At 45.9% G+C, this 14514-nt stretch overlaps 3 protein-coding genes across 3 annotated transcripts; 1 reads left to right on the forward strand and 2 right to left on the reverse strand.

The window, feature by feature from the left end:
• Positions 1-849: 849 nt before the first annotated feature.
• Positions 850-1622, reverse strand: EDB93DRAFT_1256936 (uncharacterized protein; the record flags this gene model as incomplete). The annotated part of the gene is made up of 4 exons (XM_041454025.1): positions 850-978; positions 1027-1173; positions 1271-1308; positions 1358-1622. The coding sequence occupies 4 exons, from the start codon at positions 1620-1622 to the stop codon at positions 850-852; spliced, it is 579 nt and encodes a 192-aa protein (XP_041301100.1).
• Positions 1623-6926: 5304 nt separating this feature from the next.
• EDB93DRAFT_1096413 (uncharacterized protein) lies at positions 6927-7933 on the forward strand (the record flags this gene model as incomplete). The annotated part of the gene is made up of 3 exons (XM_041446780.1): positions 6927-7130; positions 7186-7356; positions 7409-7933. Coding segments are annotated over 3 exons (900 nt in total), but the record flags the coding sequence as incomplete, so codon positions are not given.
• Positions 7934-10050: 2117 nt separating this feature from the next.
• Positions 10051-13980, reverse strand: EDB93DRAFT_1109209 (uncharacterized protein; the record flags this gene model as incomplete). The annotated part of the gene is made up of 14 exons (XM_041447929.1): positions 10051-10137; positions 10185-10664; positions 10753-10769; positions 10885-11131; positions 11315-11472; positions 11779-12365; positions 12426-12556; positions 12605-12635; positions 12781-12971; positions 13016-13093; positions 13234-13369; positions 13429-13645; positions 13730-13875; positions 13931-13980. 14 exons carry the CDS (start codon positions 13978-13980, stop codon positions 10051-10053), a joined length of 2556 nt encoding a protein of 851 aa, XP_041301102.1.
• Between the last annotated feature and the right edge of the window lie 534 nt (positions 13981-14514).

The raw sequence follows: 14514 nt of genomic DNA on the forward strand, positions 1-14514 counted from the left end.
ACACCTACATGGTGTGACACTGTGCAGATAAGTGTGTAAGCATCTGCCGAGCGATGCCAGGATAACCACTGAAGGAATTGCCTGGACCATTGAAAAAAATCATGTGTAACCAAGAGTCCAACATCAGTAAACTAACATGCACTGTACAGAACTGGACACTGCCCAAGGGTGGCAGCTTGGTCCCTCTGGGACAGTGACTCACAGACACACCTATTCTGTGACACACTGCACAGAGTCTCACAGATACTCCAGTGATCACCTCGTGCACAAGTCAAATTCCATGTCACTCTGCACAGAAGCTCACAGACCTCCAATGACTGCCTTGTGCACAAAACTCAGCCAGATGTGCAGTAGTTGCAGCATAGTAATAGATCACATTGCCATTGATAAAAGAATGATAAGCGAGATAACACAATGCGGTAATCTAATACAGGAAACAGAAACACTCAGGACATGTGGAAATGAAGCGGCATCAGTCAAGAATGATCTGCAGGTGGTCATGTTGAGCCTCCACAGCTCCGTCAAGCCTCAAACTCGTGGCCCTGTAAAATAAAATTAGTATAGAACAATACATACAAAAGCAGCATTCTCGCCATCCAGTTTCAGCCCACTCCTGCAGCTGCATCAACAACTTAGGGCCATGGTACGAATCCCAAAGAATTTCCTTGAGCATTTGGTTCATTTTTGAGTAGATAGGCCCATATTCCTTTACAGAAAACATTGGGTAGTATTTTCTGTTATCGTTCTTCACAAGACCATCCAGGATGCAGTTGTACTATAAAGAGAAAACTTAAATCAATATTATAATGTCAAGTAGGGGTGAAAATACTACCGCCACGTCAACGAGAGCTAGACATGATGTAGGCAATTGATTGCAGAATATGTCTGGTCGCTTGGATGTGATTCGGTAAGGCCTGTGTAGAAGAAGATGATAACAATGTCACGAAGTGCAGGATGCGCAAAATTCCTGGTTTTCCCCTAAAAAGATTCCCTGAGAATTGCTTCAGTCAGCGCAAGATCACTTACATATTCATCTAATCCAAAGTGCAGGAAGAGTGACCCTTCAAGTAAGGCAGCAGCAGTATGCTCTACCCACTTTGCATGTTCATGAATGGGGACCGAAGCCGGGGGAATGAGTGAGTATGATTGGGGCTCCAGGCTCGCAGCAGATTTCTTCAAATCGGATCACCAGGTTGTAAGATCATTGTACAACTGCAGTTTACATAGATTTTAATTAGTGAGAGCAATGGGAATGTGAGATCACGCCTACCAGACGAGCCATGTTGGATTTTTGTTGTGGCCAAATCCCTGAATTGCAATATGAGGTGGTTCAGTGTAAGCGGGAACAGATGCTCACCAGCTTCAAATTGTTTGCCGTCCTGGTCCCATGCAATCAAAACTGAAACGAGAACCTCGCTCACAGATGATGGTAAATTGGCAACTAAAGCTGGGAAGGGATTCTCCAGGGCATGTTGTGCACGACATTCTCCTTTAGCATCCTCAAGAAAACATTTCCATCGCGGTGTAGCAATGGTCGCAGCATTGGGCTTAAAACCACGTATTTCCATACTCACATCAACACCTGAAACATATGCGCACATGTCCGACACACTTTCGCACATGTCTGAGCCACTCCGTATCGGATCTGGCACATTGGACCTTTGGACATCGCATCGGCCGATCGCACTTCGCGCGCACTTGTCCATCCCATGTCCTGTCCATCCGAACTAGCCTCACTAGGTGCATAGTCATTCCTGTGCACGTTTTCTGACATTCGGACCGCATTATTACATGTCCGCAGTACCTCGTGTCTTATTACATAGGATATCGGACCCGAAATATATCGCTACTATCTTCGCCTGTAGTTTTCCGAATTTCTATGTACTTACTTAAATACTCTGTAGTGACCCGTAGCAATCATCATCCAGTAGTTAGGAGCTGTTTCCCGACTCTGCAGATCACCCAGAATATTCTTGTAGTTCTTAGTTGCATTGCGAAATATTACCATTTGTTCACCGTCATACTCCGTCACTCGTTATACTCACGCATACCGCTCGCAATCCAACACTCGTTATAAAGTTTCTGACCTATTATCATGAAGTCCAAAAGTCCGAAATCTCAGACATCGCACTTTGGCTTCGGAGATTGGATAAGTACCTTCGGACATCATCAGATTACCTTCGGACATCATTTTGCACCATCAGACATTTAGTCATTTGCATTACTGACACATTTTTACTACTAATACCAATTAGCAATCCCTTTAGGATCGAACGCACTTGCTCTGCAAGTATAGCAGCATAGGTCGTGCTAAGATCTACCTAAATAATTGTTGTCTAGGTAGTATGATTTCTGCAGAGCCCAGCAGGAATCAGCTTTCTACAACGGCATGATGTGATATGATTTGTCTTGAAAAATGATGTGAGTAAGACGACTCAGAAGAGCAGCTTGAAGGAGAAATATGTTGTCTCCAGCTGCCGCATGTCTCCTAAGCAAGCAATCTACAGTGCACCAGTGAGATTGATTCAAGTCAGTACACGTATTATCAAACCCGAAGAAAGAGCAATTAGTAGTACCCATCTCCCAACAGCTGAAACTTACAATGTGTTACAAGAACATCTAGACGCTTGGGCCCCTACCATTTTTCTCCTGATCCTCCTCGTATCAGCCCTTGCATCATACCCTTACCCCGACCTTACCCTGGTCATCCTTGTCATTCTCGCATTTCCTTTCGCTCTCTACCTGTCGCTTCAGCAGAGCCAGTACATCTGGCCGGATCCTTTCGCTGACGAAGCATACCCATGCTTCGTTCCACCACCTGACTGATCCTGTGGACAGTCCCCTTGCCCTTACCGTCCGGACGGTAACCTATGATATGATGCACAATGCATCCCCTTTGCCTGTTTCCTTTCTTGATCTCTGACTCGATGCGCAGTCGCACATGCAACTTATACTTAGCTCCGCAGCTGCACGATCATGCCTCTGCGTGTTTCACTTCTTATTCTGATCTTTGACTCACTTTCTTATCCGCACGTTCAGAGCTCACCCATGTCTCACCTCGAATGTGCCTTCCTTTTATGGTCATACCCTTTACCGTTTACTTCTCTTGGTAGTACGAGTTATCATCCACTAATATGCTTCCTGTCGTCTATATAAACTCGCTACCATGTAACATATTCCTTAACTTGAATCTACTTGGTTCTTGACCTCCTACTCTCACCAGAGTGATCCTTTCTGCCTAGCCAGCAGTCTATATTCTATCTTCTTATCTGCTCATCGCAGATAAGCCTATAGTCTCGATCTTTGCTCATCGACTTCGTCGACAAGCAAAGCCCCTGTTAACTAGTTGGACTGCTGTCCTTCTAATTAATGATGATCCTTACAATTAACCTTCGGGTGTCATAAGTCTTGGCAGATACAGCTCATCGTCTAGCATCCGCTTGACGTAAGCTACCCGATTTGGACATAGGCGTCAAATCTTACTTGCCAAAGCCTTGCCAAGTAAGACCCCTAACCTTGGGCTAGCCCAAGGACGTCCTCGACCATTGACGACACACGCTCTGTTTGAGCGTTGCCAACAGATACTATCCAAGTCGTAACACAATGTTTTCCCCTGTGGCGTACCAGTCTCTGAACCACTTCATACCAGTGATACCACCATCGCGCTCAGGTCTCTCTCGATCGTACACCAAGAGAAATCACTTCTTTCTGCTGCATGTGTTCAATTCTCGGATTGATGAGGCGGATGCAAGGATAAGCGAGCTTGCATGGGATGAAGCTGATGCAAGAGATGGAGATGCCGCTGAGAAAAAATTAGTAAGGGACACGTGTGACATACAAACACATAAGTATTGTGAGACAAAACTGCTAAGGAAACATTGGAAAGGAAAATGCAATCGCTTCGGCTACAGCTAAACTAGCATTGACACAACTCAAGGTCAATCAATGTCATAGATCTTATCCGAGCCTTCTGACTCCACCGCCGCATGAGTCACCAAGGTATCTGAGTCACTCCTGGAGACACCTGCCTCGTGCTTCTTCTGCTTGGCCAATTTTGGCGAAGAAACAGCAATTGACCAGCCCACTGTAAAGAGTAAATCTCTGCTGTGCTCAGCAGGAATTGTACTACCTATTCAACAATGTTTAGGTAGATCTTAGCATGACCTATGCTACTATACTTGCAGAGCAAGTGTGTTCAATCCTAAATGGATTACTAATTGGTATTAGTAGTAAAAATGTGTCAGTAATGCAAAGAACAGAATGTCCAATGCTGCGAAATGATGTCCGAAGGTACTTATCCAATGTCCAAAGCCAAAGTGCGATGTCCGAGATTTCGGACTTTTGGACTTCATGATAATAGGTCAGAAACTTTATAATGAGTGTTGGATTGTGAGCGGTATGTGCGAGTATAATGAGTGATGGAGTATGACGGTGAACAAATGGTAATATTTCGCAATGCAACTAAGAACTACAAGAATATTCTGGGTGATCTGCAGAGTCGGGAAACAGCTCCTAACTACTGGATGATGATTGCTACGGGTCACTACAGAGTATTTAAGTAAGTACGTAGAAATTCGGAAAAGTACAGGCAAAGATAGTAGCGATATATTTCGGGTCCAATGTCCTATGTAATAAGACATGAGGTGCTGCAGACATGTAATAACGCAGTCCGAATGTCTGAAAACATGCATGGGAATAACTACGCACCTAGTGAGGCTAGTTTGGATGGACAAGTGCGCGCGAAGTGCGATTGGCCGATGCGATGTCCGAAGGTCCGATGCACCGGATCTGATACGGAGTGGCTCAGACATGTGCAAAAGTGCGTCGGACATGTGCGCATATGTTTCAGGTGTTGATGTGAGTATGAAAATACGTGGTTTCAAGCCCAACACCGCGACAATCACTACAACAGGTGGGCTGAGTGTGAAGGTAGGTGGGTATCAGATAGACAGGTGGGCCCAGATATATATTATCTTAGATGGGTGGGCCGAGTGTCAAGGTAGGTGGGTATCAGATAGATGGGTGGGCCGGCCTAGGGTACTTGTTATCACATACACGGGTGGGCCCAGGGATATATTATATTAGACGGGTGGGCTGAGGGCGGTATATAATATAGACAGGTGGGCACAGGTGAATGATAATTGTAAAACAATGCAGTACCGATTGCCGAGTAGCTAATTTGGGTGAAGCGTAATGAGTTCCTGCAGCTGCATGTTCATTACTGTTGCATTGCTGTATGAGAAGCAAGGTTCTGACTACCAAAATTCGAGTGAAGCGTACCGAGTTCCGAGACCCAGGTGTCAATAAACAAATATCTGATATCCAGCACACTTCCAATGATCGGGTATTTCATTGAGCAACGGGTGGTAATATATCTTCAACAGCCAACATCATGGAAGGTTCTCTTATCAGAACCTCATGTTCATCACCTACCGAACGCCAAATGCCAAGTTCCGACTACCGAAATTTGAGTGAAGCGTGCCGAGATCCGAGCCCTGGGAGTCAACAGACGAATATCTGATATCCAGCACACTTCCAATGATCTGGTATTTCGGCTCCCTTATCTGATCCTGACTATCTCCACCCCCTTTAACACCAACCTCTGGGCGTCCAGCATTCATCTTCTGATTTCCCAAGATCGACTTCATCATGAATGGTTCTTCCACTTCTGCAATTGAAATAAACCTCTGGCGCACTTGGGCCCTGAGAGTCACTCACGAGGCATGTGAATATACTGCACAGAAATTCAATGCAGAGAAGACAGGAGGAGACCCGGTGATACCTTCTCCTAACCTAGAGACTGATCTAGTGATGGGCTGCAATCATTGGTAGATCGCCTCATAAAGGCATATAAAAATCCAAGTGGGTCTTCCTGCAGATTCGGAAAATTCATTTGATCATTCAAATCCCTTCATCACAGTTCAGATGAACATTGTTACAAGAACATCTTGATGCTTGGGCCCCTACTATTTTTCTCCTCATCCTCCTTGTATCAGCCCTCGCATCACACCCTTACCCCAACCTTACTCTCGTCATACTGATCATCCTCGCATTCCCCTTCGCCCTCTACCTGTTACTGCAGCAAAGCCAGTACATCTGGCCGGATCCTTTTGCTGACGAAGCATATCCATGCTCCATCCCACCATCTGACTGATCCTGTGGACAGTCCCGCTACTCTTACCGTCCGGACGGTAACCTATGATACGACACATGCTGCGTCCCCTCTGCCCAGTTCCCTTTCTCGATCTATGACTCGGTGCGCAGTCGCGCATGTGTACTTATACTTAGCTCCGCAGTTGCACGGTTGTGCCCCTGCGCGTTTCACTTCTTATTTCGATCATTGACTCACTTTCTTATCTGCACGTTCATGTTCACTCATGCCTCATCTTGAACGTGCTTTCCTTTTATAGCCTTACCCTTTACCGCTTACCTCTCTTGGTAGTACGAGTTATCACCCACTAATATGCTTCCTGTCCTCTATATAAACTCGCTACCATGTACCATATTCCTTAACTTGAATCTACTTGGTTCTTGACCTCCTACTCTCACCAGAGTGATCCTTTCTGCCTAGCCAGCAGTCTATATTCTATCCTCTTATCTGCTCTTCGCGGATAAGTCTTTAGTCTCGATCTTTACTCATCGACTTCGTCGACAAGCAAAGCCCCTGTTAACTAGTCGGACTTCTGTCCTTCTAATTAACGACGATCTTACGATTAACCTTCGGGTGTTGTAAGCCTTGGCCGATATAGCTTATTGTCTAGCACCCGCTTGACATAAGCTACCCGATTTGGACATAGGCATCAAATCTTACTTGCCGAAGCCTCGCCAAGTAAGACCCCTAACCTTGGGCTAGCCCAAGGACGTCCTCGACCGTTGATGACACACGCTCTGTTTGAGCGTCGCCAACAGATACCATCCAAGTCGTAACAAACATCGACATTGGAAGATATAGCAAATTGATCTCCCCAGAGAACACTGGGCACAATCAGGAGAAAGAGGAGAAGTTGCTTAAGAGATGTCCTCCTGGCCATGAGGGGACAAGGTTTGTGGACATACCCGCCACCATTCTAGATGTGTCCGGCACCATCATCACATGGTACCTCCCAGACGCCCTGACAGCCGAAACACAGGTGTGTGATATAGATTGTTACTCAATATATATTAAATACCCAATGGTAACCACAGAAGGAAATTTGGGCAGCCACCAAGTTGCTGTCTCCGAGTCTGGAAAGAAGTATGAAGGTCGATGGGAATTGGCGAACCAATCCGGAGTGGTTCAAACACCACTCAGAAGATGTTGGCCTACCTGCCGGGTGCATTAATTTATCTCCAGCATGGTTTCAACAGGGGCACGAGGTAGGATTTGATAGGATAATGATTTTGGTAGTTGAGCACACCAATCCCATAGAATCTAGTGGACCCAGAGGTATCTGCATCATTAAAAGGACCATTGTCTGAGGGAATCCTAAATGCCATCGCAAGGCCGGCAGCCATCACATCAGCAGCGCTCAGGATCATGCATCCGGAGCAGTACTGGGCAGGGTTACGAACATTTTCAAGCCTCGGAGAAAAGGCAGAAAGCAAGGAACTGCCAAGAATGTCCGAGATCCTGGAGTACTGGGCATCCATGTTTAACACGCTATCCATCATTTCCAATCATCAAACCCCGTATCATCGAGACCATTTATCAATTCCTGAACACTTCAATATTCTTACCACTGTGGGGAATTATTCTAATGCTCGGATGAGCATGCCAAGCCTTCAGCTGGAGTTTGGGTACGATCCCAGGTGTATGATTGGATTTTCCAGAAGGATTGTCAGACAAGGGGTTCATGAGGTGGAGGGGGATAGGGTTGGGTGGGCATGGTATATGAGCATCCCTGTTCATATTTATGCCGGGGTTCCCTCATGCAGATGGGCTAGGGTGGATTGAAAAACCCTACCACCATGTAGAAGATGAAACAAGTAGAAAGTGTAATTACCCGCATCAGTGCCTGCTTTCAACTACCAAGTACGAACTGTCTCTCTTGATGACACTCGAGGTCTGAAATCCATAGCAGATGCATACAATAACTGTCCAGAGCCTTCCGTGTCTCTTGATGACACTCAAGCACCAATGCATTCAGTGCGAGGGAGTGGGGCTTCAGTTGTGGTGCTGTCACAACCCAAATAACGAATTAATGCTTGGGCAGAGACTAGGACTTGACTAAGGTTATCGGACAAGAGAAAGAGGAGCAAGTACGTCTTGGATTGCTACAGTTGTAGATACAAGAGGTTTGAACTAGAGAACTATTGACCAAAATGTACTACCTATATACAACTATTGAAACGGAGATTGAAACTGAGTTACAACTACTAGCCAATCATAAAATAGAGAAGAGAATCATACCATAGAACATCATAGAATATCAAAGAAGTATCACGTGACCATATCTTATCTTATCTAATCTATTCACAATCAAAGAACTCGTCTTCTTCATCAGTCACATCGAAGACATGTGTCGTGGGCGCTAATGGAATCTCTGAACTAGTAAACACTTTCGGGGTAGGGTTAGGGTTTGTCTTAGGCGCTGTGTATTGATGCTTAGGAAGATTCAAGAAAGAATAGTGATTTGTTAAAGGTACTCGTGACAGGTGCACAGTTACAAAAGGCCAGCCCTGGGTTGGAGTAGCGCAGACGATATCATCAACCTTACATTAGGCAATGCTAAGAAGAACGGTCTGTTGCAAAAGGAACCTACAAGTCAAAAGGGCACAGAGAAGCAAAGAAATGTAAGTATGAATGCTGCTGTACAAATTTGAAAATGGTACTGAGGCAAAGGCTATCATTGTATTTAGACTCAGATCCTATCGATGTTCATCAAAGCCAACTCAGAAATTGATATCCGAACATCGATAATCAGGACTTGGTGATCATGACGCGATATCCAGATCCTTGATGACACTCAAGCACCAATGCATTCAGTGCAAGGGAGTGGGGTTTCAGTTGTGGTGCACAGTTACAAAAGGCCAGCCCTGGGTTGGAGTAGTGCAGAAGATATCATCGACCTTACCCTAAGCAATGCTAAGAAGAACGGTCTGTTGCAAAAGGAACCTACAAGTCAAACGGGAACAGAAAAGAAAAGAAAAGTAAGTATTAATGCTGCTGTACAAATTTGAAAATGGTACTGGGGCGATGGCTATCATTGTATTTAGACTCAGATCCTATCAACAGTCATCAAGGCCAGGAGCTCGGTAACTGGGTCTCGGCACTCGGGTCTTGATATTTGGACCTTGGTAGTTAAATGCCAGGAGTCGGGAATTGGTAATGGAGATCCGGAACTCAAAGTTTGATATTCGGCAGTCAACATTCGGCACTCGATGCTCGGACCTCGGAACTCGGTACTCAATGCTCAGACCTCGGAACTCAGTACTCAATGCTCGGACCTTGGAACTCAGTACTTGGAGCTCGGTAATCGGGTCTTGGCACTCAGGTCTCGATACTCGGACCTCGGTAGTTATGTTCCGGGAGTTGGGAATCAGTAATAGAGATCCAGAACTCGGAGTTTGATATTTGGCAGTAAACATTCAGTACTCGATGCTCGGTACCCAAGGTTTTGGAACTCGGTAATCAATATTCGGAACTCGACACTCGATATTCGGAGTTTGGCAATCAGGTCTCGGCACTTGGGTCTTGATATTTGGACCTCGGTAGTTAAATTCTGGGAGTTGGGAATCAGTAATGGAGATCCAGAACTCGGAGTTCAATATTCGGCAGTCAGCATTCAGTACTCAACGCTCAGTACTCAACGTTCAGAACTCGAAACTCAATATTCAGAGTTCGGTAATGGGGTCCCGGTAATCGGGACTCGATATCTGGACCTCGGTGGTCAGGACATGGTGATGCACATCTGCACCATTTATTAACTTCAACATTTCCAACTGAGTGACTAGAGCTACTCTCCTCTGCCTCTCTTCAATCTGTCCAGCATGGCAGTGTAGATTTGTATCTCTGCCATCTTGTCACGGATGCCCTCACATTGCTCTTCAAGTAATGTCAAGAGGCATTCTCTAATCCACCTCAAGTCCCATCAGTGATGGAACTGAGGTATGATCCACCTGCTCCGGAATTGTCAGACCATCATTCTCAATGCCATCCTAGAGCAGATCAGTCATGAATCAAGGAAATGGAATAAGAATCTTACTAGCCAATGCTGGTAGTGAAAGATACAGTAAGTCATCACCCGATCCCATTGCCATGGTTCATACAGGATTGCAGTTTCTCCCATCCACCATGGGGTATCATAGCCGGATACGATCCAGGATGGATCTCTGGGATCTGCGACGTCATGAAACAAACAGATGTGATAGGAAAAGATGTGATCCGGAACTGTGTTCCAGGTGTGACTGGGAATCAAATGAAGAATATGAGCAATAGGGCTGGGAACGACCAAAATGATGTTCCTGGCAGCTGAGTACTGGAGGATTGTTGTTTGCAGCCTCCACCTGATATTGGGAGATGGATGCGCGGATGTGCGGATGTGCGATGCAGACATTGACATAGTAGCTGAAATGTCTGCAGGAGTGAGAGTGAGGGGCCGGTACTCATTGAGGGAATTCTCATTGTCAGAAGTGGATGCAGGAGAAGGATATAATTCAGGCATGGCTGATGCAGGAGTATCACACTGGCAATGACAATGACAGTTGGTTCAGATGTGAAGATATCATCTACTGATGGATGGATAAATTTTTCAAACTCCGACATCAGCTGACCCAGCCAATTCCCGGGACTAAATTTGTATATTGAAATGGTTGTTATATCCCATCAGCAATAAACCATTCATTCATCTCGGGAATCTATCAAATCAGCTCAATGTCGGACGTGTCGAGTATTATGGAACTCACATTCCTCATTCCATGATTGATCTGGACCATGCATGTCGACCTCAATGGACCAGAACCATGTGAGGGATTCATTTCGTTGACCATGGGCATTCGGATCATCCACGGCAGTGCTGACTTTGAGCTGCTCGCAAAGCAGGGGTTTGTACTTCTGAAGTTGGCCATGCCCTGTGTCAAGTTTCATCATTTGTGTCCTGGTCTTGGTATATATACTTGCATGCAGGGAGACAGCCTGCTGCACTGATGTCACCTGCGACCAGGCTCGAGTTTTCAGGGCTTGAGATTTGGCTTGCCTGACCGTCATTCAGAATAGGACTGCCTTGTTGCACAAGTGAATGCGGAGGTTGTGAAGTGCATTATTCGCCTGCCCTTTGCAAAGGGACATCTCCAGTGGAATGAGATCCTCTGCCATCAAGTGTCTGCATCGATCTACCCCAAGGTTTGATGGCAATGGGATCGCAATGAGCTCGGGCGAGTTCATCCATGTATCAGATGTCTCAGTAAAATCTTCCAGGTCATCATTGAGATCATCTAGGATGTCTACGTTCAAGTCGTCATGATCGTCATGATCGTCATCTCCATCGAATCCCTCTCTGAGATGCATGACAGCAGAACATGTGAATCCAGCTATCTGGCCTTAGAGACGATCTCATTGCTGGGCGAGGTCTAATCTCTGTGTCTCCATAGTTCATTTTCCGATTCTTCGGACCTCGACAAGCAATGCAATTTGAGCCTCCTCAATTGCCAACCCCATAGATATCTATGTCGCCACAGATCTCCGAGATGGTGCTGCATTACGGGCATTACCCTGCTCTAGCAGTCTAAGTTCGATCTCCTTTTTGCTCGGTGCTGAGTGCGAAATTAATTCGGACTTCTATGGAGACATGGTCAGCTTACTCTTCTTGATATTTATCTTGTAAACATCCATCGCCGCAGGATCATTTATTCTGCTGGATTGAGCGATCATCTCGTTGGCCAACCATTCTGTCTTCAAATTGGCAGGTGCTGCTTTATCAAGTCTGTCGAAAGCCTTTTCACTTTCGGTGATGCAATTTTTTGCCTGCTTGTATTTATGGCAAAGGGTCCTTTTCATGCAGATCATCTTGCAGAAGTTGGAATTGTTCATCTGAAAATCGAGACATTCCTGTCGATGAGGGGACGACATTCCCCAAGCAGCGGGGGAAATTAGGTTCAGACGTGCCCAGAGAGTCTCCATGATCTCTCCATCTATCTGGCCAATGCCTTCAATGAAATTCGATGCATATCGGACATAGCAGCTGTCTTGATGTCCATGCACGTGCCACAAACCGATGCCGGGGATGATGGTCAATTCCGGTACCATTTCAAGAAATCGGCTTCGATCCACCCGAACCCGGAGGTGCTTGTTGTATTGACAGTTGATGTCATAAAAGGTGACAGCCCTGGTAATGCCTTCCATGTTGTGCTGGGCAGCCTCGCAAAGGGCGTAATCCATGTTCATTTGTCTGCAAACGATGCATGATCAACTTGTGAATGTAGAACTTCATGTTCGGCTTGCCTTTCACCTTTCTGGAAATCGACCATCACATGAGGCACAAAGCAGCTGTGGCGGGCACAAGCAACTCCCCTGATACCCGTCGAGTCCAGCTTGTGCCGAGTCGCATTTGCTTGATTTACCGCCCGGTGATTGTTGCAGCTAGATTTTTCCAAAGTGTCAGCAGCCTCTGTAAGATGTGCTTTATACCTGTCCTTTCCCACCATGAACCCCAGCCCATCTGCAAGCCATACTTCATCAAATGGCTTGATGGGATGCAAGTGTTTCGGCTTTGAAATTACCGTCCATCACAAATGACCAGGGTATATTTCCAGCTTGGAGTTCTTATCATCACTTAGGTCACTTAAGTATGAAACTAGACTCACTCATCAAGTGTTTCATTCCCTGACAAGGATATGTTGATCCCAGGCTGAGGACATGTCGGGCAAAACAATGTGAGATCTCCGGCATTCGGGGCATTGGAACGATGACCGAAGCCATGCCATTTCATGGTCTTCAACTGCCTCCACTGTCGAGCGACTCTCATGAGCTCTCTGTATCGGTCCTTGCCAAGTGCCTTGTCAATATAATGTCCTTTAGATGAAGGAGATATATAATTACCGGAACAAGGTGAGGAAACATGCTGGAGGTCATTCGCCGGAGCTTGCTGTAATAGTTCATTGTGGAGGTGCCAGCATTCTAGGTTGTCCAATAGAAAATTGTTGAGCACTCTGAAGGTGAACACAGTCTTCAGTTTGTTGAATGATGCAGGGAAAAATCCATGTTCAAAACATTTGAATGTCCGGACTCATGGTGTTTGGACAATCACAGCATCGAACCTCGAGGCGATGAACTCCGGACTTGTCGACGATGACCATGGTGTTTTCCTTAGGCTGGAACTCTGGTCCCGACACAGATGGTAGATCTTCAGGCTCAAGCTGGTCCTCGGGTTCATCTCCTTCGAACAAATCCCACCTATTTGCGAGTGCAGGACATTCTTTGCCATCATGACCGAGGTGTATGACGAGTCTGACATGAGCGAGACAACTTTGCTCGAAGAACTGACCATTCCATTGACTGATCCAGTGGAAAGGATTGCAACGATGTTGACCTCCTGCAACATCCGTGCAATAGAGTGGCTCCCCAAGACAATCTTGACATTTGTAGACCCCATCCTGATCGCAGACGACACATCTCCTATCTTCTGGAGGAGCTTCTCGATCCAGGAGGTGATGCAGATATGATTCCTGCCTTGGGAGCCATTGCCTCAGGTAGTCATTCTGGCTCTGCATTTGTTATACTTAGCAATGTTTGAACGACACTCCAATGGTTTACATTCACTTGCCATTGTTTTTGGAAGCTGCAAAGGCTCGAATGAGCCTTGGTCTTGCTCATAAGTATTATCAGGACAGTCTTCCCAAGTAGGTGGTGCTGGAACAGGCTGAAGTGTTGGTGATTCCAGGGGAGAGTTAGGCATGGACCTGTAGGCATGTCGTTTTGCGCTTGCAAGCGGGACCTTGACCCAAGTTCTCCTACCTTTGCTGCCCCTTGCTTCTACCCTGTGGGATTTTTGCAGCAGGGTGCATAGACCTATCTTCATCTTATTTTTGAATGTTGCAAGAACAGCATTAGCTCAGGAAGGTCGCACAAATTGTTATTCCAATGCTATGTTTGTGCAGTATTGGTTGTTCATTACAAATTTATTTCCATTAATGGCATCATGTCCGATATGGGTTGATTAACCAACTGTTAGGCTTTGGTCAAAGTTGAACTTCAAACCAATACTAGTTACGCCTTGCTTACCCTCAGCACATTCACCAATCAGAGTTACCATGGCAAGATCAGGTCATTCCACTCGCTTGTCTCCTGGAAGACATAGGGCACATCAACCCCAGACACAGAAGCTCACAGAAAACGAAATTTCCGAGCTGAAGAACTACCTTCCTGAGTGGACTTCTGCAAAAAGGAGTGAGAAGCGGGCAGTTTTCACTGCAATTGCCAGGGCTGCAAGGTTGTTTGTGCCAAAGGTGGACCAAGGACAATGGAAAAAGAGGAAGAAGGTGATACATCCTTGTTGCGATGTGAGACACAATTTTTAATGTCTTACACTTCCTTCAATG

This window comes from Suillus bovinus (genome assembly GCF_016758785.1).
Source record: "Suillus bovinus strain UH-Sbo-P2 chromosome Unknown EDB93scaffold_145, whole genome shotgun sequence".
Classification (NCBI taxonomy): Eukaryota; Fungi; Basidiomycota; class Agaricomycetes; order Boletales; family Suillaceae; genus Suillus; species Suillus bovinus.